The sequence below is a fragment of the Caenorhabditis remanei genome, chromosome I (genome assembly GCF_010183535.1).
Source record: "Caenorhabditis remanei strain PX506 chromosome I, whole genome shotgun sequence".
Classification (NCBI taxonomy): Eukaryota; Metazoa; Nematoda; class Chromadorea; order Rhabditida; family Rhabditidae; genus Caenorhabditis; species Caenorhabditis remanei.
In genome coordinates, this window is record NC_071328.1 from 5,629,572 (window position 1) to 5,653,422 (window position 23,851).

General features: G+C 39.3%; 4 protein-coding genes across 4 annotated transcripts; 3 read left to right on the top strand and 1 right to left on the bottom strand.

Annotated features, from left to right (window-relative positions):
- Window positions 1-62: 62 nt before the first annotated feature.
- On the top strand, window positions 63-3,042 carry GCK72_000973 (uncharacterized protein; the record flags this gene model as incomplete). The annotated part of the gene is made up of 4 exons (XM_053722783.1): window positions 63-119; window positions 863-1,018; window positions 1,446-1,664; window positions 2,308-3,042. 4 exons carry the CDS (start codon window positions 63-65, stop codon window positions 3,040-3,042), a joined length of 1,167 nt encoding a protein of 388 aa, XP_053591428.1.
- GCK72_000974 (uncharacterized protein) lies at window positions 488-3,208 on the bottom strand (the record flags this gene model as incomplete). Its single annotated transcript, XM_003111437.2, has 6 exons — window positions 488-830; window positions 876-1,113; window positions 1,161-1,335; window positions 1,383-2,195; window positions 2,245-2,802; window positions 2,855-3,208. The coding sequence occupies 6 exons, from the start codon at window positions 3,206-3,208 to the stop codon at window positions 488-490; spliced, it is 2,481 nt and encodes an 826-aa protein (XP_003111485.2).
- A 2,996-nt stretch (window positions 3,209-6,204) lies between these two features.
- GCK72_000975 (uncharacterized protein) lies at window positions 6,205-6,742 on the top strand (the record flags this gene model as incomplete). Its single annotated transcript, XM_053722784.1, has 2 exons — window positions 6,205-6,292; window positions 6,630-6,742. 2 exons carry the CDS (start codon window positions 6,205-6,207, stop codon window positions 6,740-6,742), a joined length of 201 nt encoding a protein of 66 aa, XP_053591429.1.
- A 1,808-nt stretch (window positions 6,743-8,550) lies between these two features.
- On the top strand, window positions 8,551-23,795 carry GCK72_000976 (uncharacterized protein; the record flags this gene model as incomplete). The annotated part of the gene is made up of 22 exons (XM_053722785.1): window positions 8,551-8,613; window positions 10,011-10,089; window positions 13,572-13,646; window positions 14,055-14,132; window positions 14,181-14,345; window positions 14,694-14,835; window positions 14,948-15,116; window positions 15,364-15,429; window positions 15,487-15,562; window positions 15,618-15,696; window positions 16,194-16,347; window positions 18,536-18,650; window positions 19,105-19,232; window positions 19,856-20,165; window positions 20,268-20,512; window positions 20,922-21,142; window positions 21,670-21,772; window positions 21,825-21,915; window positions 22,221-22,326; window positions 23,063-23,373; window positions 23,417-23,551; window positions 23,719-23,795. The coding sequence occupies 22 exons, from the start codon at window positions 8,551-8,553 to the stop codon at window positions 23,793-23,795; spliced, it is 2,988 nt and encodes a 995-aa protein (XP_053591430.1).
- Window positions 23,796-23,851: the final 56 nt, after the last annotated feature.

The following is a 23,851-nucleotide window of genomic DNA, read 5'->3' on the forward strand; positions in this document are numbered from 1 at the left end:
TTACCCTCTCGATTCTTCTCATCCTCCTTATCATTCGTTACTCAGCCTACGGAATCCGTTGTATGTTCTTCAAAGCCAGAGATTGGATCCATTCGATGGAGGAGAAACCGGCACCACAGGTATTCTTTTCAGCATTTCCTGAGGATTTAAGTTGAATTTCATCAGAAGAATATCTAGGTGATTCTTCTGATGCCGCGGAAAATGGAACAAGTATTGGAAACTCCCGGAAGAAGCAGTATAAAATTACATATCCTATGTAAAAATGTAATTATGTAAATAGAATTGATGCGCAGTTTAGATTTTTTATTACGATACAATAGTTGTATTCAGTCAAGGCTCTACATAATATGTTAAATAACCAATAATAATATGCTAGGATCTAAAGATCCAATTAAAATAAAAACAAGGGGTAGCTAAGCAATACAGAAATTGGACAAGGCTGGCAGGGTTAAAACTGGGACAATATAGCGGGTGCATTTAGATAAGCTTACAAGAAGAACAGTTTATCACGAAGCTTCTCATCTGAATCTCCGTGAAGCGACTGAGCAGTCAAGAAGGCGAGCTTGTGCGCATATTGACATGGAGCTGGGACACGAACTGTTCCTTGCCAATTGTAGTACAAATGGCACAACTTGAAGGCGAGTTGTTGATGCTTATCGGGTCCAAGTTCCGTGTCGTCGAAGATGATGTTGTAGGAGACTGGAGTGACAGTTCCTTGGTTCACAAACTGTGGAACCAAGTAGAAGTCCATTCTCTCTGGACGAGTGACGACAGTGTCAACGACCGTTCCTGGATCGGGATTGATTGCAGTGGAAGCTGAAGCTCCTTGCCTGAAAAAATAGAATTAAAATCAGTATTTCAGAATAAAAACTCACTTCAAGATACGCATATTGACGCGCTTGGTAACAATGATGAAGGCCAGCTTGACAGACTTGTGTACCTTGCCGCTGAGCTTGGCGGCACGTTCAGTGACCATGTCACAAGCATCACGAACAAGTTTCACTTCCGTATTCTTGATGTATGGGATTTGACCGTCTCCGGCACCGTCTCTGTAGAGAATCAAACGACTTGGAAGAGTGTTGTTGTTCTCGTCGTAGTACTTCTTGAGAGCCTCTGAAAAGTCAAATTTACACTAAAGAAACCATTTGAATTCAACTTACTTCTCACGAAATGCGTCAGATTGTTTCCAAGTTGTGTTGGATTCTCATGAGGTCTTGTTTGGGAGTAGAATTTGGTGTAGTCCCCGGTAGTCGTAGAGACACATGCTCCAACTGTCTTTCCTTTCAAAGTGGAGTCGTGGTAGAGATCGTATCCAACAATCATGGTTTCCGTCAGCTGAAAATAAATAATTGATATTTTTCCACTACTTCTCAGAAACTAACCGGAATGTTGACCTTCCAAAGAGCTCCACCAGTTTTGCAAATCATTTGAAGGAAGATTTTCAGAACAATCGATCCGAAGTTCTTGTTCTCTCCACCATCACTTGCTTTTCCGGCAAGAGTACGAAGATTGATGCATTGGTTGGGTATTGGGCACTCGACACACAGATACTTCTTCAGAGAATCGTAGCGAGTCTTGTTGTCATCGACAAGCATCACAACGAGCATATGGACATCAGCACCAGCGACTTCCTTGACTGCACTCTTGACACCTTCCAAATACTCGTTTGGAGAAACTCCTCGTATCGGAACACACATTGGATCACCTAATTGAACACGAAGAGTCTGGGCAAGACGACCAGCCTCTCCGATGAACTTCTGAATGAGCATTCCAGAATTTCCAGTATTCGGTCCAACAACGATCCAATTGTTCATGTCTGAACCACGATAGATACCGCCCTCCTTGACTCCACGAGCCCACTCGGCGTTTCGACCTTCATACTTCTTAGCTCCGTCAGCGTGCAACGGCTCCGGCTTAAGAACTCGAGCATTGACGTTGGCAAGGTCTTCTGAGAGACGAATTCCCCAGTAGTTGAGACAAGCCTGCACGTTCTCGTTGCTGTGGAACTCAGTGATCAACTTTCTCGTTTCGTTCAAGCGTTGCTGTGGCGACATTCGAGTGTGCTGCGCGATTTCTTTCATCATACGGAAGTCCTTGCGCATCTCATCAGTCAAACCAGTGGGGAAGCAAATCTCCGGAACGATGTAGTTGACTTGTGGAGGCTCTCCTGGCTGCTTCGGCTTTCCTTCAGAGATCTGAAAAGAAATCGTTAATAAATGCACATAATTGATACTAAGAACATACGATGATCGGCTGGTCATCAAATTGAATGTCCTTGTCGTATTGCATCTTGAAGTATCTCTTCAGAGTAATCGGTTGGCCATCCTTCTCGAATTCACTCAATGGGCTGATACTCCAATCGAGTCTTGTGAAGCGATGAAGCTTGTTGTTGTACAAGGTGATGATGGTGGAGCCTCCGAACATCTCATTCATCTTCTCCTGAACTCGTGGGCGATTTCCCTGACATGCTTGCATCTCCTTCTTGAGAAGGTCGTACATCGAGTCTCTGCGAACCATCTTGAAACGATTCTCGACACAGAGCATCAGCTGGTTTTCGTACATGCGAATTGCAGTCTCAAATCCCGGGAGGATACTCATGTTGTACTCTCGAACGTTTCTGGCGTCCTTGGAGTTGAAATAGTGACGACCAAGTTGAGTCAGTTTGAGCTCATCGAAGCAACGACGGATGATTGTGTTGAAGATGTTGATAGTTTGCGCATTGTCCAACAAGAACCGATTGGTTTGCTTGAAGATGACTCTGATCAGGTCTCCAGTGAGGGGGTGTGGGACTTCGATTTCTTGCTGAAATTTAGAAAAATCAATAATTTCAATCGAAATTCCATAGGAAACTCACATTCTGCTGCCATTCTTCCGTCAGGTAGAGAATCATTCCGTCGAAGACGTGGAATCTGCCGATCTCTTCAGTCACATTCTCATGGAGCAGCATTGTCTCTCTCATATGCTTCGAATCCACTTGAGGATGGAACTCGACATGAAATTGATAGATGCTGTAGTCGGCTTTCTCCATTTCAATCGGGATAAAGTTGGCGAAGCAACGTTGAGGGCGTCCGGAAGATCCGACTTTCGGTTCTCCAGGCTGACGGACGAAAAGATCCGGTTGGATCGTACCATAGTAGTCTTGGGTCTTTCCTCCGCTGTTGTTGGATCCCGATCCTCGGCCTCTTCCGCGGCCACTTCCAGATGCCATTTTTACCTGAAAATAGATAAAAAAAATAAATGGAAATTGCAAGAAAACGAGAAGAATAACGAATTTAAAAGAGAAACTTAGGATAAAACGTCGAAAAACAAGAGAAATTTCGAAGAGAACTGCAAAATTCAAAAATTCATTATTTTCAGAGAAAATTTTTAGGCCAAACACTGAAAAATTCGAAAATCACGATTTTATACTCAAATCGAACGAAAAATAGCTGAAAAACGAGCAGACGATACGCAAGAATATTTTCAGACGAGAAAATTTGAAAACTTTTGGGACAACACCCGACGAAACAGAAAAAAAGCGAAAAATGAAGACAAATTTCACTTTTGCCGCGAAGAGTTAGATGTGCAGGTTGTTGGCATACTGTAAGCGGGGCGAGACTCGCCAACGGGAAAAGTCTCTGCGCCTTTAAATTTGAAGAATTTTTTACCGAATTTTAAAATTAAAAATTGAATATTGAGCGAAAAATAACATTTCAAATGAAAATTTCGATTGAAAAATTCAAAAAATTTAAGAAAAATGCAGAAAATACACCAAAAATCCGCAAAAACATCGGATGAAGCATCAAACATCGTCAAAAAACAAGAGAACTGGCAGAAAATTCAAAAATTAATTATTTTCAGAGAAAAATGTTTGGGCAATCACTAAAAAATGTCGAAAAAACACGATTTTGGACTCAAATTGAACGAAAAATAGCTGAAAAACGCGCCGACGGTACGCTAGAATATTTTCAGACGAAAAGAAAATTTTCAGTTTTGCCACGTAGAGTAAGATGAGCTGGTTGTTGGCATACTGTAAGCATGGCGAAAACCACCTTTTTTTTCAAAGGCTGGAAAACCTGAAAATTTCCTGAAAAATCACTAAAACCTCAAAATTTTTATAAAAATCAAATTTATTTACAGCATTTTCACAAATGTACATAAATTAAATCAGCAATCCTCCTCCTCCTCATCTCCAAACGATAGTGTATTTTTGATTGATTTTTTTTAGTATTTCGATTGATTTTCATAAAAAGTTGATGGAGGAAGACATTTTCAGCATTTTCGTATATTAAACATATATTTCTGCTGTCTATGGAACTCAATATCTCTTGTGTAATCGAATGGAGTGTTAGCGAAAAATGGTAATTTTCGGTAGAAAATATAGAAATTCCGCTCCTTTTTCTTCAATTTCTGTCGAAAAAGTGCACAGGTAAAGCGCGATGGATCCATTATGGATGAAACGCGGATCGCGCGCGGATGCTGTGGGTATGTCAGATGGATCCATTATGGATCCATATGGATCCACGCGCGGCCGGCATCCATTTAGCACCCACGCGCGATCCGTGGTTTCTTTGATTCGATTGGGTGCATACAACCACATATTGTGGCTGTTTCGCATACTAGAAACTTATTCTTTTGCTACTATAAGTTTCTTAATTTATTTATTTTATTTATTTATTTTATTTTAATTCGATATGAAGGGCAAGGAGCCACTGATACAACCGAAGTGGATAACAAAAAGATAAAAAAATATTTGATGGGCCAATTCTGGAGGACGCAAAATTAGGTGGTAAAAAACTATTTTTCCCTTTGGAAGTAGTAAAAAAGAGAAAAATAGTTTTGCCCTTTTTTTGCTACCTCGTGAATCGGTCTAAAACGAGATAGGGAGGGGGGGGGGAGACAAGTAGAAACATTAATAGTTGAGGGGAGAAAGAGTTAGATACTTAGACAAATCAACAGGTTTCAAGTTAGTTTTAAACTTAAGGTGTGTATTGTGTTCTATCTATTGTTTTTTTCAAGTTCCGTTTTCCGTTCTCGTCCAACTCTGTTCGTCTACCAACTTTTCTCCGTTTTCACTCACTTTTTATCAAAAGCAAATTATGGTTTCACTTTTATGTAATTTCAGTATACTATTCAATTTTTGTTTTTCAAATGCCAAAATAGTCCGTAGGTTTTTAAAATCAAGTTTACACAAAATGAGTTCAAGTAATACCCGGAAAGAAGAACACTTCTACAGAGTAAAAGTCCCGTTTTTTTTTCTTTTCGGAACGACAGAGACTTACCAATTTACCTTTTATTCCACCAGCAAATGTATTTTATCATATCGTTCCGAAAAGAAAAATAGTGGAAACCTTTAATTTTTCTCATGAAAATAACCATAAATTTCAAAAAAAAATTCTCAATGACATTACCGAGTTTTGGTGAAAAATAACAGAAATTTGTTTCGGCAATAGCTTAATTATTTTTTATTCAGTGAACCATAATTTATTTTCAACAAAAACTGTCAAAAAATTGGTGAAAACTCTGGAAAACGGAGAAAATTTCGGCAAACTCCTAAAAAATAATTCGCCTCGATTTATTATAAACAACACGCAAAGCGGAATATCGGATTATCGTTGGAAAGTCAGATCAGGCGTGGATTGAATATGGATTCTATATGGATGCACGCGCGATCCACGGAAATTCGAGGACGACCGACATCCTCCCCATCCATATTCCATCCGCGTTTTAAATGTGGACGCATTATGGATCCTATGTGGATCCATATTCGATATGGACGCATATGGACCCACAATGGATCCATCGCGCTTTACCTGTGTGGTTTGTAGCATCAAAAATTCATTTTCACTGCGAAATGGGCCAATTTTCACTGGAAAATAATGAAAAACGCTGAAAATTTTGAATTCTCAGGAAAAAATGGTCGATTTCGAGCGAAAAATCAGCCGAACTCGCCATTTTTGATCAAGAATATTCGAATTTTTCCAGAAAAAGTTCGAAATAATAAATAATAACACTGAAAAACGGCAATTTTCAGTCAGAAAACTAACAATCGAAAAATCTCATAATTTGCTGGGAAACGATGAAATCTAGATCATTTTCAGTCAGAGAAGGTTGGTTTGAGAGTCGGAAAATGGAATTTTTAGCTTAAAAACCCCAATTTTGAGCATTTTAAGATGAGCAAAAAGTAAGGCAAAAATGAACAATGATAATGGGGAGAGTATTGAGATGCACGACACGCTTCTTACAACCATGATTCAAATTGTATCAGCAAACCTGAGAGCCATTGGTCAAAATGAACGTGATGTTAGAATCAGTGAGTTTTGCTTTTTTTTTTAGTGATTTTTGAGCGAGAAAGTAGAAATTTTGAATGAAAAATAGATCTTGTTCCAAGAAAATCGGTTACACTGCCGCAAATTCAGTTTTTGAGACTCGAAAATCATTTTCAATAACGCAAACATTACTTCAAAGGGAAATTTTAGCATCTCACATCTGTTTTTGGGTCTAAATCTGCTAATTTCCCTGAAATTGAGTTTCTTGTTTTCTAAAAAAAAAATCTCTTGCTGGAATCACCTCCCCACTTTCGAATGTTCAGCTCAAAAATCTTGTTTTTCATCCCGTTTCAGTCCATACCCATATTTACGTATTTTCAGATAAGTTGTCAAATGCCGCTGGACTCTCTCAAGATGTTCTCAATCAAATCAGAGCGTTGACTCATGAGCAGCTGCTTGCACTCCTCGAATTGGTTGTGACCCTGCGACAGTGATAAACGACTGACTCCCTCTCCTCTCCCCGGTCTCTCTTTTATTTCTGTCTCTATTAGCTCGGCACAGTTCTTACAACTGCGCTAAACCGAAATCCCCTTGAAAATTGTCTCTTTTGTCTCTCAATTTCTCACACAATTTTCTTCGATTTCGTCAACTAACTCTATTTTTTTAAAAACTGGAGGCTCGTTCGATGGATCGAGCTCTTTGACATCACAAAAACTCTTGATTTCGTCGATATCGAAGGATGCATCTAAGTTTCTGAGTTGAACAGTCAGAAACTCTATATTCTGAAATTCTTCGTTTGACTTCCATCGGTTAATCAATTGAGTAATATCTGAAGTCTCCATAGTTTTTACACTCAGAAACGCCTTTCGACCATTGAAATTTTTCAGAATTCCAGAAGTCATTGAATCGTTATCGTATATATCAATGATATCAGTTTGGTAAAACTCTAAATTTTCTTCTCGCGTCGAGAACTACAGAGGCCTCGCAGGAAGATCGCGAAGGATCCATTGTGGGTTCGGATGGGTTCATATAGGCATGGAAGACAAGTGATGCACGTAATAAATAATTATAAAACAATTCTCAATTAGACCCGAAATTTCTCCAAAACTATCCATCTCCCCTTCTATGTCTTTTCTTTTCATTTCGTTTCAATCCTGTTCAACATTTGGCTTGTGCAAACACGTGTTGCCCTCTGGACTAAAATCATAATAATAATAATACTAATATCATCTGTGTTTATGTGATGATATTTGTTAATCAAAGCATCGCGTCTTCCCCTCTTTCTTTGTTGATATTCGTCGTAAAACCGAATCGTCGCGTTGTAACCCGCTAGCTGCTCGCATAATCATGCTTTAGTAGAAACCGCTATCTATTTTATTGAGAAAATAAAATCCAAAAAAGTAAAAATGTGCTCTGATAATGTAGGAAGACATCATCTATCAGTGAGAGAGTTCTTTTTCATCCTTGCACTGCAGGGTGACGAACGGGCGAAGGTCGGACGGCGCTCGCCGCCATTGACCACTAGGCCACGCGCGCATAGCATGGGGATAGGCAGAGACGGCCAATATAAATGTGGGGAGGGAAGAGAGAATGGAGTAGAGAAGAAGAGATAGAGTGCGTCGCGTATTTAGTTGACTGATTTTCAGGAAAAATGGTTCTGAAAATGGAATAATACGGGTTAGTTGTTTGAAATAACATATTGGGACTCAAATAATTCATAAGACTTGTTTTTAAAATTTTCAAAAATTTTTTTTTGATTTTTTAGTAAAAAGATAAACGAATCGGTTTTTTTTCTGTAGGAATTCTGAATAACAACAGGTTTTTTTTTCTATAATTCAAATGTTTCTTTTCTCTGAAACAACCAGCGGAAATCCTCAACGTTCAACGAATACGTCAGACTCCCCTTCTCACCTCCACCTCACCTCCACCATTTCTCCATAGTGGCGGTCGCGATCCCGGTTTTTGTCCGTACACTGGTTTACCCTACCCCCGGCACCTCGCTTTCATTGCATCGCTTCTTCGGCTTATTAGCTAAGATCAAAGTGTAGTATCTGTTCTTATCGTATTAACCTACGGTATACACTCGAATGAGTGTAATTAAGGTTATATGATTTTTGGAACCTAGGAAAGACTCGGGGCTTGCTCCGACTTTCCAAGGGTCGTCCTGGCGTTGCACTGCTGCCAGGCTCGGCCCAGTCCCCGTGGGGACAACAACGAATACAGTGACAGCAAAAGCGGAAAGTTTTCAGAGTCCAATAGATTTTCCAGATGCTTCACAGTTCTTCTCCTTTTCATTGAGCCCATGGTTCTCCAATTCGCCTCAATCGGAACCAAGCTCGAGTCAACAGTAATCGGAAGCCAAGAGGTGCCTAATCTGTCAATACCGGGGCCCTTATTCGCACATTGGAACCCAAATAAACTTTTGGCAGGAAGGAGGTCCCCTGTAAACAAATACTTCCTTTTTCCTCATTCTTGTACAGAAATTGGAGAAGACATTCTCTCAATTCCTTTTTCTTGTTTTTCTGTTCCAAATTTTCCTTTTTTTGTTCAGTTTTTCCTTCTGAAACCTAATAAATCTCCAATTTGATTTATCCTTCCAATTTCATGTTTTCTGGTTTTTCCAAAGATTTTCAAGGAAAAAACACAAAGCAAAACGGAACAATCAAATCCAATTTCGGGTCTGACACCACGAAGACACCTACAACAAATTGAATTTTTCGCAAAAAGAGAAAAGATGGCAATTTGTGAGAAAATTGGTTTGGTGTCGGAATTGAAAAAGGGTGGGGGAAACACAACTTTTTCGAAAAAAGATGGGTGAAAAGTTGGATTAGCGAGTTGGAAGAAGAAAAGTTTAAAACTGGGAAACTAAATTTTGGGATTTCTTTTTTCCAGTTTGGACATTAGAAAGCATGAAACAAGATCCTAGATATAAACAAAAAAGAAGGTCTGGAAGAAAAATCCAACGAGTAACCATTCAATCCGTAGTCATCCCTCTTATCCACTGGTATGGTATGCCAAGATGGAGGGCGGCGCTTCGTCTTTCCAGTATTTCATTGTCTTTTTGTGCCCAGGTGGTTCAGTGAGTTCGAGGAATGGATATGGTTCTCTGGACTCGTTGGTTCGATTTTTCTCCAGATAAAAGGTTTTCGAAATCTTTGTTATCGTGTTGACTTGAAAGTTGTTTTCTTCAAAAAACCTCGCAAATTCTCACATTCTCTTTTCGATCTCAACATTGATTCAGGTGTTCCATATTAGAATCTCTCTCCTTCCCGCAATCGAGGTCTCGATTCTCCGCCTTTATGAATCATAGAAACCCCGCTGACTCCATTTTTCTCTCTTTCTAGATTCAAATATTGTTTGTTGCTTATTACTCACTTTAGCCCTTTTTTTCTCCCTAAAACTAATCCATCAACTCTCTTGAATTTACGACTTTTGTCATTCTCTTTCCCAGCCCAATTCAACTCACTTTCCCCTCCCGATCCAATTCCCAATTCCAGCTGTTTCGAGAATGTTGCGTTCCGTTTTTCCTACAGCCAACACATATAGAATTCTTCTTCTTCTTTCCCCCTACTTTCTCCCGGGTGCATCTTCTTCTTCTTCTCGAGACGCGCCGCCTGACTCCGCCCATTTTTGTGTGGCGGCTCACGCCACACTTCCTGTGGTCAAATGAGCCTTCTTTCTATTCTTTTCCCCGGCAGTTTTTGTCTCTTTTTATGCAGTTTCTTTTCCTCTAGAATCTGAATCATCCAGAAAATATTTCAGATGTGGACACGTCTTCTACTTGTGATATGGCTGGTCGACGTGGCGAATGCCAACATGAGTTGTCTTGTAATGAGACCAGGTACGTGTGCTTCTCTTCCTTCTTCTATTTGTATTGTCTTCTTTGCGGGGGAAAGTTTTGGAAGAGAGTGTGCAAGTCAGGCACCGTTTATGCTCAAATTACAATTTACTCTCAAACAAAAGAAACAAAAAGAGATGAGAGGAGGGGGATGCGGATGAACAGCAATAAATCACTGCAAACACCTTAGATATTATGGTGTGAACTTTGACGGGGGTTAGGGGAAATTTTTTTTTTAAAGTTCGATTTCCAAATTTGAGAAATTAAAATTTCTCGGTTTTTTGAAGTCTCGGAATTAGTAAACTTTTGAGAAAGTTGTTTAAATATAGAAAAAATGCAAATATCTCACTACGGAAGGCGTCCAGGTGACCGTGGAGTTATTGATCGTGACATACATCATTGGAAAGCTGAGAAAACGCTGATTCCAAATATATATTCCGTTTTTGCCCTCGGACCTTGAATTCGAGAAACACGAGAAGCTTCACTGACAAGTCAACACCTTTCCGACGAGTTAAAAATATTGGTCAGTTTTATATCAGAGCAGCAGAAAATGACGAGCTGTTACGAATTTTATCAAAAACTCATAAATATCACTTAGAAACTTTGGGAAAACTGGAAAAACTACTGTGGATCAGAACTGGAATCTTCTGATTTACAGTTACTTTTTATCTACTGGGACACCTGTTTTATCTACTGTGCCCTGGTCGGAGACTCGTTGAGAGGCGACGCTGGGCCAAGTTCCTGCTGCGTAGATTTCTGTGGGATTTGCGTCCAGACCTTAGCTTTGACTTCAGTGACTCAGACTGGAACAAATCTAGATGTTATTCCAAAGGTTTCGATTCCGTCTGACCTTCAATAGTTTTTGTTCAACTTTCCAAAATCTCTCAATTTCCCAATTTCCAAATCTTCCTAGTATCACTGTACATAACTCTGCTAATTTTCGAGAAACGTGTCTTCGAGACCTGTTTCTCTGCGTCTCTTCACTTCTCTATACTATCTAACCGAAACATTCGAAATTCGATATTTTCTGATTCATGCCCTTTATTTGCCTTCTTCTTTTCCTTCCATCTCCTTTTCTGGTTTTTGACAAAAAGCATGTGTCGTCTCTCTGTGACCCTTCTTCTTTTTTTAGAAGACTCTTCTTCATAAACTGACACTCTATGATTTGAAAATGAACGAGAAGTGGGGGGATAGTTGTCCCAAAAGGGGAAGAGAGAGTGCCCATAGAAAACTCAATTTAGATTCCGAAACGGATCGCGACATGCGAAAAGCCAATTTAAAAGGGAATAAGATGTGTACAACTGACGCCTAACGATACGTTGTTTGATTCAGAAAACTTAAGAAAAGGACAATTCTCTGATTGGGATAACGGATTTCGAAACATTCCCATCTTATTTTTTTTCTCGACGATTTACATGTTCTTGGATTGAAGAAAAACGAGGGAAAGGGGAAACACTTGAGAATCCAATTTGACGTTTTTTTTCTTCGCTCGTTCCAAAAATTCAATTTGGATTTTGTAGAGTTCTCTAGTATGAAACATTTGACACTTGTACATAGAGAGTGAAGAAAATGTTATAAATCTATACACATATTGTAAAGTTCGACTGTATGAGTAATACGAGGTGAGGGGTACCTTTTTATTATTGGAGAATGGAAGGGAAATGTAGGTTCTGGTGTAAATATGGAGTCATGGGGTACAAAAGAAAAAGAAGAAAAAGTTATTTGGGTGCAGAAACAATTGAACCTGTGACCTTTTGATTCATAGCCGAGCTTCTTAACCACTCGGACACCAGGGCGAGTTCGCGACGTTTCCAGAGGTAGTATACATATATATGGTTCAGAAGATGTTCGGTTTGATTCTTTTTGGTTCCAATTAATTTTTGTAGCCCTATTTCGTGGTACTGTACCCACCTCATGCTTATTTTCCAAACATTTGACCCCAAAAAACAAGTTTTGTTGCAAATACTCCTTCTCTCTCTTCTTATGCAAAATGAATTCATCTTCAAAATAAATCCTTTTTTCCTTGCTTTTCTCGCCTTTCTTCTCCCCATCCATTACAAAATCAACACGTATCACAATCCTTCTTTTTTTCTCTTTTTTCTCGCCCCGACCCCTCGTTCCCACGGGATTTCCATCTGTCAGAAGTGTGGTGACCATGAGATAAAAAACTGAAGAAACTAGGGTATTTTTTATATCCTTCTTGCTAAAATCTAAATTTCGGAGTAGTAGTTGTCTGGGTGGTCCCATATGTTCGGTTGTGGTCACTCTGAGCATGTAAATGGAAAGAGAGAAAAGGACATCATCACCAATGCATCACTGTTATGCATTCTGTAGGGAAAAGGGATACTTTTTCTCTCTCTTTTTCAAAAACATTCATGAGCAGAGAAAGGAGAAGAAAATGAGATAATTGGAATAGTACAAACTGGTGTTGCAGTGGTTGCAAAAAGAAAATAAATGCACTTGGGAAGAGGGGATAATTTGGATGTCAATGTTTCCGGTGTCATGGATTGAGCCAACTATAGTTGCGAAATTTCGATAAATTTAGTATTAAAACCAACTAGAAAAGAAGCAAACTTCTTTGATCCGTAGTTATCTCTGTTATCCACGCAGGCTACAATACACGCAGCGTCACCGACGCTGCGAGAAATAACTCACTAGGCAAGGTCATGGAGTTAGTTCAAAGTTACGGGATGTGACTTATATCATTCGAAAGCTGAGAAAAGGCTGATTCCAAATATATAATCAATTTTTGCCCTCGAGGTCTGGTATTCGAGAAAAACGGGGTCAACGTTTGGCCTACACCACGCCGCAGATATTTTTTCACACGTCGGAAAGACTTGTCAGTGGTCCAAATTTGATCTCGTTTTTATCGAGTGCCAGGCCTCGATGGCAAAAACTGAATATATATTTGGAATCAGCGTTTTCTCAGCTTTCCAATGATATATGTCACGTCCCATAACTCCAAATTGACTCTATGACCTCCCCTAGTCAGTGGGTAACAGTTATGAATTCGATTCCACCGACATCCTGTTTACTTCTTGAACTCACGAACACCCAATTCCATATATTTCCCAAGAGATCAACTCCTCTTCTCCAAAAAATCTTGAAATCTTTCCGTGCGGAAAAACGTATAGTTGCCAACTCCACGCCAACATTAAACGGGTGTCAAATCCTTCCTTTTTCTGTCATTTTCTCTTCATCTTGACACAAAACATGCACCAGATAATAGCGTATTTTGGAAGAAGAGAGAGGGGGGCAGTTAGTTATCTGCGAGTTTTCATCTTTGAGAAAAAGAGAGAACACATTTTCAGTGAATAGCCATTTATGGGTTGATGGATGAGCAGAATGGGTAAATAGTAGCGATAACTTCTTTGACTGGTTTTTATAATCAGATGAGAGCAAATTGTAAACAAAAATTGATGTTTGAGATACTGTAGTTCGAAATCAGAGATCACAAGGACTACTGTAATTTTGTTAATTTCCAGGATACGGTTTGGTGACAGAAGACTGTCCGTCTCATGCGGTTGGATGCAGAATCAGAGCAAAGAAGGATCATATTGGTGAGTTCCTTTCGGATGATTTAAAAAATCTATTTATCTCCAGAATTGGATATAAATTTAAAACAGATTTTGTTAAAATTTTGATTTTTGGAATGTTTCGAAATTCTGTAAATTTTTAGTGGCTCATAAGTGTTTTTGGCTCAAAATGATGGGAATTGTTTGATTTTTGAGTCAAATTTTTTTTGGAACTTGAGTAGACCGATAGAGCGCATTTACCTGTTCCCCGTTTACAAAGTGTGTAAAATTTCGAAATTTTCACTTTTGTGAATCTTTCGACTTTCGTAGTTTTAGGAAATCTTTCACTTTCTGAAATACCATGAGAGTTAGCTTGAAATGACCCAAATCGTATTATCTGTTTCAAAAAATTACTCTTGTCTATCGAAGACCAAAATAACAATCTATTTCCAGAATGGTACGAGCTCTCACGTCTCTACGATAGAAACCAGCTCGTCTGTGTATACCCGGAAGAATATAAATCGATGACAGGTATGTGACTAAACGATTAACAAACTTTCGAAATCCATTAATTTTCAGGATGTATGCGTAAACCATCAGGAAGTATTCGTTGTTGGTGTGGGGGACGTGAGAACTGTAACGATCCAGAGACGAGTCGAGACCTTTATGAAGCATTTACTGAAGGAGATAATGAGGCGGTGGAGAAGATTTCGGAATGGTTAAAGTCGGAGAAGGATGAGAGTTGTGAGTTTTTGTTTCGGAAATTTAGAAGAATTATCGTAAAACCTCTAATATAGGTGCCCCCAGTAGCAAGAGTTTGGTGCACAATATCTCAACTACCTTGAGAGCTATCAATTTTTTCCAACTGAAGAAATATATTATAAGTATTCAGCTATATTTTGTCTGTTGGCAACTTTTTGATATCTCCTCTGAGAAAAAAAGTATGCCGTGTTAAATAGGTTTTGTTGGAGCATCTCTATTAGAGGTTTTACGGTTGTAGAAGAAGATGATGTGGTACAAAGTTTCGCAAGTTTAAATCATGTCGCCCTAATTGTAAGAGAAATTTATGTGAATCTGAAGTCATATTTCCAGCTTGGAAAAAGTTCACCACCACTGAAGAACCTCCAACGACTACAACCAGAAGAACGACCACTCCAAGACGAACGACAATTCGGAAGAAGCCAAGTACAACTACCACAACTACGACTACTACAACGACAACGACTACTGAAAAGTAAGGAAACCGTTTATTAGTTTTCCCCGACTTAAAATAGGCAATGGAGCCTACTGTTACGACATATTAGACACTGGTTACTGTATCAATAAAACAGCCAATACATTTTCAGACCCACCATCACTACCACTACTCCAACTACAACAACTCCACGAATCACTCCAAAGAAATCCACGAAGAGAATCGGTTCGGGACAAAGTACCGCAACTTCAGACCCACCACTGTTCCCGAAAGATGCCTCGAAGGCAAGAGTGATAAATATTGTCGATATTCGGGATAAGGTAAGGCAAAACGGTTTTTGTAGGAAATTCAAAAACAGTTTTGAGCATTTCAAGTTAAAGAACATTACGGAACTTCTAGAAAATGTTCGAAATTCTTAATTTCACAAAATCTGTAGCAACTTTATCAACTCCAACTGATTCCCTTGGAATTTATAGTTTTGGAATCTGAAGAAAATGACCATTCAAATGACTACAATTCTGATTTTTTACAACAAAATGTTCACCTCTACACATATCTCAATTTCAGGCTGTTCCCCTTCCGAATGACGACATTTCACTTGACGACACATTTGAAGAGACTCGACGGAAATTGGTGAGAAAATATATATTTGAAATCTGAGATGAATGACGTCATTCTATTTTTTTGCAGGAAAAGGAGATGAAAGAAGAAGACGAACGATTGAGAGAAATGCTTGCTGATGAAGAAGAGGAGGAGAATTCAAATGGTCTGTTTAGCAAAGAAAAATGAGATTCGAGAATCAAAAAACCAAGTATTTTCAGATATTTCGGATGTGGAAGATGATGATGTGACAGCTGAAGAGCAGAGAGAGGAAGAAAGAGAGAGGTATAGAATGGAGAGGTGAGTTTTGATGAAACACTTGGGAAAATATGCAGAACACTGGAAAAATTAACAACAAACGCAATGATTCATGTCTAGAACTATTATCCACTGGGCAACTTGAACGCCGGCTCCGCGACATTTCGTAACTGCGATATTTCGCAACTACGACGTTTCGCAACCATAAAACTAGCAATACTTTAACCTAGTTCTGTCAAAAAATGGGTCAGATAACTTTTTCTTCTATTTAATTGTTTTCCATTTTAATCCCAGGCTCTTTGGTACACTCAATATTTTCAATTGATCCAAATATGCAAATGCGGAGTGGTTGTGAAACGTCGTAGTTGCGAAATGTCGTGGAGCCTGAACGCCACGCCAACACGCCACAGCGTTGCCACGGCGGTGATCAAGTGGTTAAAAGAGTTAGATATTGTTCTAGAGGTTTTGGTTTGATTCTTTCTAGTTCTAAGCTGCAAAACCCATCAATTGCCAACAAAAACACTTCATATGTTTTCCAGAAGACGTGCTGAAGAACGACGTCTCCAAGAGGACACAATACTCCGTCGAATCGAGGAGGAAGAGATTAAAGAAGCTGAAAAAGAGAGACCAAATCGACGAGAAACTGATGAAGATATTTATGGAAGTGATTTTGAGAATTCGGCAGTTGGCTCAGTGATTTCACTTTTTGTAGTTTTTGCAGTATTACTGTTTTAATCAATATCCAGAACTACATATATTTCTAGCTTTTCACTTAATTCATGTATCTCATACCCCCTTTCTAGACCCATTTCTTCTTTTTCCAACCAACGAACCTCTTCTTTCCATTTATTCTTTTTATTCATCTGGTTCTCATTTGCTTCCGTTCCTACTTCTCCCGTGATACTGGTGCCAACGCATTCTGCTTGTTTTCTCTTTTTCTAATTTTTTCAAACATGATTATTTTGACTTCCGCCAATAAACTAGCTTTACATTATTCGAAAAAAGTGTACAAGGTGAGTTGTTGTGTCAGTGCTCGACGCCACACTGTTATCCACGACTTTTGCCCCACCCACAGTTTTTTTGCCCAGGTGGCCAAATGGATAAGTGAGATGCCAGTGGTTCTAGAAGTTTTTGGCGCGATTCCATCTGCTCGTTAATCATTTTTGTGAATTCAATATGAAGTTTTTGCTGTTTATTAAAGTTAGCCGGATGCAATTCATAGAGAATCTAGCAATATTTGGTTTCAAAATTCTCGAGTTCCCGCTTGCATTTCATAATTAGAGTCTTGCGGTATTTCACGCTTCAAAAAGCTTTGAGACATAGCTAAACTATTTCGAAATTTCGATCCGGTTACTATACATAGCCGGCTTGTGTTCATTCTCTCTATTGTATCTTTTTCGAAATTGCAGAGAAGGGTGTCAAAATGCCTCCAAACCATACATCAGTGTCTTCTCGAAACCGTATCCTTCCCCTCCTCATTAGATGTTTCATTTGTGTGGAGAAGGGGTGCCCGGAATCGGGAAGAATGTAAATTTCCGGTTGTCTTTTCTGTCTCCGTCCCTTTCCACTTCTACCCATAACTTGGCTTCTCGAATATATCCAGTGTCCACTCTCTTTTCTGCTGCTTACCGATAATTACTGTCGCTTCGAAGGGGGGTACGCCTTCTCCGTCCGTTTTTCTTTTCTTCATTCAAAATTGGTCATACTTTTCGCCCTCTTCTCCCTCATCTTACTTTCACCTACAGAAGGCTACTCGATCCTCCTCCGAAAGCTTATTTTCGGTAGTTTCAAATTGGATTCCGCTTCTTTTATTCCATTCAAACTGTTATGCATTTTTTGAAGATTCTTATCATCGCGTGGACGGTAAGTTTTGAATTTTTTGGGTTTTGGTATCAGATGGAACCGTTTTGACTACATAGGTGACCGCAAAAAACCTAATTCATGTTCTCACTTTTATTCTCAATTAACCTTTCTTTCTCGTTATTTCTTTTTTCGTTTTTCTGGGTCGGAAATAGCTATACATTTTCGTTAGAATAGGTTAAAAGGGTTTTTATGAAGTATAGTTATAGAAAAAACCTAAATTTGAAAAGGTATCACGAAGTTGTTCGATGTGGTCTTAAAATTTTGACAAGTTACCGAAAAAAGTTTAGAACTTTGTTTTTGATGCTGACGAATTATTCGTAACAACCTTTCCTGGAGAGGTATAGGATGAGAGATACTGTATTTATCAGGTAGATTTCCAGGGGAAGGAAAGAACTGTACAAGAAGTTGTCAAATTTAAATTTTTGTGTGACAGTGACATGATTTCAAACCTGTTTTGTTTTATTCAAAAAGTCTGAAACCGCTCGGTATCATCTGAACTCCGGTAAAGTATCACTGAACAAATAGCCAATGGAAAACTGAAAAAGACTCCAGAAAATTCGAATTGCTGTAGCAACTTCTGAACCGCACGGCGAGACGACTGCTCGCTGAGCTGCGGCAAGATCCAAGTTTCCATCTTCGCTGTCATTGGTTTGATTCTTTCTGAAGCCTATCGTTCTTTGCAAACCTATTTCGGGGTACTGTACGTATGTGCAGAACAGTTTTGTTTCAAACAAAGCCAAACTAGATATTCAGTTTCCCTGGATTGAGTCCATAAATTCCACTTTCAAGTTTACCGTTTCAAAACGGGGAAACTATATAAATCACTTCACTTTTTACTTTTGCCAGACCAATAAACCAGCCTAATTTCCTCCGTTAGCTGCCAACAGTCTCTCCCTGTCCATCAAAATAGTTAGTTTTTCCTACGGTCATCCATCCGCCTGTCCCCCTTAGTTCCCCCCAATCCACTACGTCAGACGGTTCCATCCAGAAATATATAATTGCATTCGGTTATTAATAGGGTTGGCGTGTTGCCAATACGATCAGCATCGACAATGAGATCATCGGCGAACCGGATATTGAATGTCTCGAAGATGAAATACGCATTTGGGTAAAGACGAGGAAGATTTTTGCAGGTAAGAGAGGAGAGTGAGAATGTTCAGGGGCTCTTGAAATGAGATTAGTGAAAAAATAAGTTTCTAACTCAAGTTTTGAGAGTGTTACTTCTGATTGGTCGGAAGCGATTGATTCCCTCCATCTGATCGCGAACATTGAGTAGAATGTTTGGTAGAACCTAATCCAGGAGCGTTCAGATAGATGGAGGGCGTCAACGGAGAGCGAGCACTAAACTTCAAACAAGCGTAACATTTCTTAAAGTTCACATAGAAAGTTGTTTTATTAGCGCGGCACGCTTCTCACAACCGCGCTCTACCGAAACCGAAGAAAATTCTCTGCCAAAATGAGAGACTCAAAAAAAAAGTTAAATTTTTCAAGGGCATTTCGGTGGAGCGCAGTTGTAAGAACTGTGTCGAGCTAATAACCTTAGTTGTAAGATCTGCAAATAAAAAAAACTACAATTGAAATCTACAGGAAGGATATACGCAAAAGGAAGAGCTGAACTGGAGGATTGCTATAAAGATGATTTTGCAAATCAGAAAACGAGGAAACCACATTTTGATCTGCAATTCGGAGCATGTGGAATGAAAAGTTTGAGATCTGTGAGTTTCGATTTTTGGTTTTTAATGCGACAATGTCAATGCATGAGAACAATCTTTGCTGGAAACTTAAAGACTGAAAAATGTCAGTTCAATAATTTTTTAGGGTTGAGTGATCAAGTCTGTACCTACTTATAGTAAACAATTCAGAACAGAATATGAATTTGGTTATGATATATGGGCGTTTCGGTCTTTCTAGCTATAATTTACTCATGACTCAGTGGGACTAGACGCTCCATTGATTCAAAATCTTAGTACCGAATAGAACCTATATATCTACATTTTTGTAGTTGACAGCATTTTTTTACAAGTCCTTCGTTGAAAGATATGGCTCATGTAGATTAGGTAGGTGAAAATAAGTATTTCAGGTACATAGTTGAAAATAGGAACTGCGTATTTTTGCACAAAGAGGCCATACAGAACAGATGTCCACTACACTAAAAAATGAAGATCTAAATTTGTGGCTTATTAAATTAAGATATTGAAACAATCTGGTCTTTAGTGGCCTAGACACTCTTCAAAGTTGCCAGATTATCAAAAAACTTAATTTTGTAAAAATGCCGAAACTTTCAACTTTTCGTATTCCTGTCCTTGAATCTCAAATAAATAAAAATCGCATATTCCAGGTGGACCCCCGTGGAATGTACTACGGTATCACAGTCGTCGTCTCTTTCCACCCTCTATTCATCACAAAAGTAGACCAAGCGTACCATGTGAAATGTTTCTTCGAAGAGGCGAACAAGGGGCTCACAGCTGAATTAGGAGTTAGTATGATTCCGACAACCGAACTGGAAGCAAGACATGGAGTACCTGGATGTACTTACTCGATTCATTCGTCTACTATTGATGAGTTGGATGCTGGAAGACCTGCAGGGCAGCCAATTCAATTTGCGAGAGTTGGAGATCGAGTACTTCATCAGTGGCATTGTAATGATCGTGAGTAGTTTTTTGTCATTGATTAAAAGCTTAATCTCGCTACCAAAAGTGAACTGAGTTTGTGATTATCATTACGGTTCTCTCACTACCTGAATTTTTCAGAAATGTATGGAGTACTAATCAATAACTGCTACGTAACTGATGGATTTGGAAAGAAATCAGATGTGATCGACGACAAGGGATGTGTAATTGACCCGATTCTTATCACTGGAATCCGTTATTCATCTGATCTTCAACGTGCGTACGCAGAGTCTTCAGTCTTCAAATTTGCTGATAAACCGGGTGTTTGGTTCTTCTGTCAAGTTCAAATGTGTATGAAGAAGCATGGAATGTGTGATGGGATTACGGTAAGTTGAGGAGGAGGTCATTTGAGTTAGGATATGCTCTGAACTATTTATTTTCAAAGGTTTAGAAGATTCGGTTCAATTTGAGCAAGAAAACATTTTTTTTAAACCTAGCATTGAAGAAGATATAGATTTTCGTAAAATTTCGAAAATCTGAAAACTTTAAAAAAAATCAAAGTTTTTGAATATATTCACAGTGTAGACTGGCTATACGACCTACTTGTTATAGTATAAGTTTTCCAGAAAGGCCGGAACATTGAACATTTTGAGTCTATATGAAAAATTAAATTGATGAAATGTTTTCGAAAATTTCTCAACATCGTAATTGTTACTTTCTCTTCAAAACTATTTTTCTGAGAGCAAGAACTCTCGACGGCCCATGAACGCTCCAAATTGATTTTATCCATTTCAGCCCCCATCATGCGGTTCCCAGAACAGACCAATCTCGTCCGGTGGTGATGAAAACGGAGGATTCGAAGAAGAGAAGCCACAGAGGAAGACAAAGAAACCACCAGTTCAAGACTATGATTATGAATCAGAGAAACCGAAGACCACACGGGCGCCTCCACGAGAGAGAACAACGCCTTCCAGTGATTATGATTATGATAATAATGAATCGCCCAAGTTGCACAGGTAGGTGGAATAAAATGAGTTCTGGGAGGGGGAGTGGCGGTTTCAGCTTTTGCGTTCAATGGAGAATTATTTTTCAATAGAGAATTATTTTTGGAATCACAGTCCGAAAGACTGGAAATTATTGAAGTGGCCTTTCAAGATCAGTCCGTAAAGACCGATTCGTTAGACCTATTAGCTGGACACAGTTTTTACAACTGCGCTCCACCGAAACGCCATTGCAAAATGTATCTTTTTCTCTGCGTCTCTCAGTTTTGCAGACAGTTTTCTTCGGTTTCGGTAGAGCGCTGTTGTAAGAAGTGTGACATGGTAATAAGCCGTCTTTACTAGCCTTATTGGTACTAGCAGTCAGCAGCAGCGTTCCAATCAACTTTAATATGTTAAACTTACCTTTTCGCATAGTTTCGAACGTTACGGTAGAGCGAAATTGCTAGACTGTAGTACTATTGCTAGACTGTAGTACTAAATTGCTAGACCTCGTTTTTCAAGAATTTTTTCTCGTCGGTATTCCAAATCAATCGTAATTTCAGCCCGAACTCCCATTCCTATAACAGCGTCACCCCACCACTGGACTATGAAAGTGTCACATTAACAGCCTTCTCCCCACCAATCAACCCGGCTACTGTAGGAACCGTAAGTCACTTTTCCATTCGAGACCCATCTTTCCCAATTGAAGTCCACACAGGAAAGTGTGTCGAAGACATTTGAAACAGAGGATGACCTGGCTTCTTCTTCATCGGTGACGTCAGAGCCGAAGAGCAAGAAAATTGGAAAAAGTGAGTCAAGGGGGCACATCGGGACTCACAGACAGACATCATGACTCATAGTTTCATCACAGTATATATCTGGATACCCAACGGCTACCTGGGGGAGGCAACCCGCTAATTGACCATAGCCGTCACCCCCCCTCTCCCCAGCCATGTCCAAAAACTAGTCTCATCGAGAAAAAGAAGTAGACAAATTGACGCTTCTGTTATTTTATGTAGGTCAAACATAAGCAAATTGGCTTACACTTCTTGAGAAACATGACGAATTTCATTGAGGGGACACGTGAAGTATCCATTGTTGTGACAATTTGCAGGCGATTACAACGATTATGATGAAGTGACGATACCGCCGAATCTCACCGATTTGCTCGCCAATCTACCCGATGACATTAGCAGTGACAGTATACAGAAAATGTTGAGGTTAGAAGATTGTGAAATATTGGGAAAGTGAGGGGAAAACTGGTTATGAGCGGGGAAAAGAAGGAATGGGATAGTTTGAAAAGGGACTGTTCCCCTATGAGTAGAACCCCTATGAAAAGATGGAAGGCGTTTTGATGAATGCTCTGGAAGTTCTGATCATTGGAGAGAAACACTTAGTTTCTAGCTAAAACTCAAGAAAAGTTATGCTAGTTCAAAGCTCACCATCAATTGATTACCTCCACTTAAGTTTAAAAAGAGAGTTCGGTAGTTTTTTTGAAAACAAAAATTGTCAGAATATCTATTAGAACAGCTATTCATCAATCCAGCAATTTCGGTTATTTTGAAAACAGCACTGAACTTGGTAGAGATTTGCTCAATTTGCTCAAAACTTTGCTTGAGAGTTGGTTTATAAAGTGCTACAAGAGAATATTAAAACTCACATTATTGATAGACAGCGCCAATGAGCATTTGGAACATTATCCGCAGCCACGCTGAGGCTGTCAAGCTTTGAAGCTTTGAACTTCCCTGTAGGGTAACTTTCAGTTGAATGTCCGTGATTGCTCACCACATCAATGGTGAAGCATAAGCTTGTTCAAAATTAATCTAGAAAGTTGATTTTTAACCCAAACTAACAGAGTCTGAGGGAGAAACTTGGCTTCATGTGGCAGAAACTTCTATCAAGAAATCAATTTCCAGAGCTACAATCCATATGCAGACTTAACCATTATCATTTCAGAGACTCCGTGGACAACCCGAAAGCCCTGCTCGCAGAATTCGGTAAACTAATGAAGGCGAAAAAGATGAAACAACCGGATTCTCGAAAGTATCATTCCCGAAACTTACGAGAATTAAAACCAGGAGATTTGAGATCTGGAGAGAAAATAGATCAAATTGAAGTGGATTGGACATCGACACGTCGGAGGGATGTTCCGTCGATTCCTGAATTCGATGAATCCAATAAATATGATAAGCCTATGTTGGCTGGACAACTTCTCATCTTCGATTTGGATGAAGAACCACCGAATGACATCGGATTACCACCAAAAGGTTGTTTGTAATTATTTTGATTTTTTATAAGGCTTGATTTCAGCATCCAAGAACTCTTCTCCATCAGCCTGTTCTATTTCCAAGGATGGTCTTTTGGCAGTGTTGGCTGGATTTGGAGCACTTCTGGCTGCTCTAATTGCACTAATTGCATTCCTTATTATTCGGCTGAAAAGTCAGAGTAAGTTTCAGAAAAGCGAAAAAGAATTGGCGAGGCTCGGGGGTCGATCCAATGAGTGCTCTCGTGAGTGGCAAAAACAGAGCCATTGAGCCACGTGGTCGCCGCCGATGCTGATGCGCGGGTCAATGATAACTGGCGATCCTACAGTAATTCTCATAAATTTTCAGCTTCCCCAATCGGCCAAAACGTTCCAATTTTCAAGCAGTTCCAGTATGCTCAAAAACGATTTTTCGAATCTTCCTAAATTTTCTTCCATTTTCATCTGAATTCATTTGTCTTCTGAATCCATTTCTGTGCAAT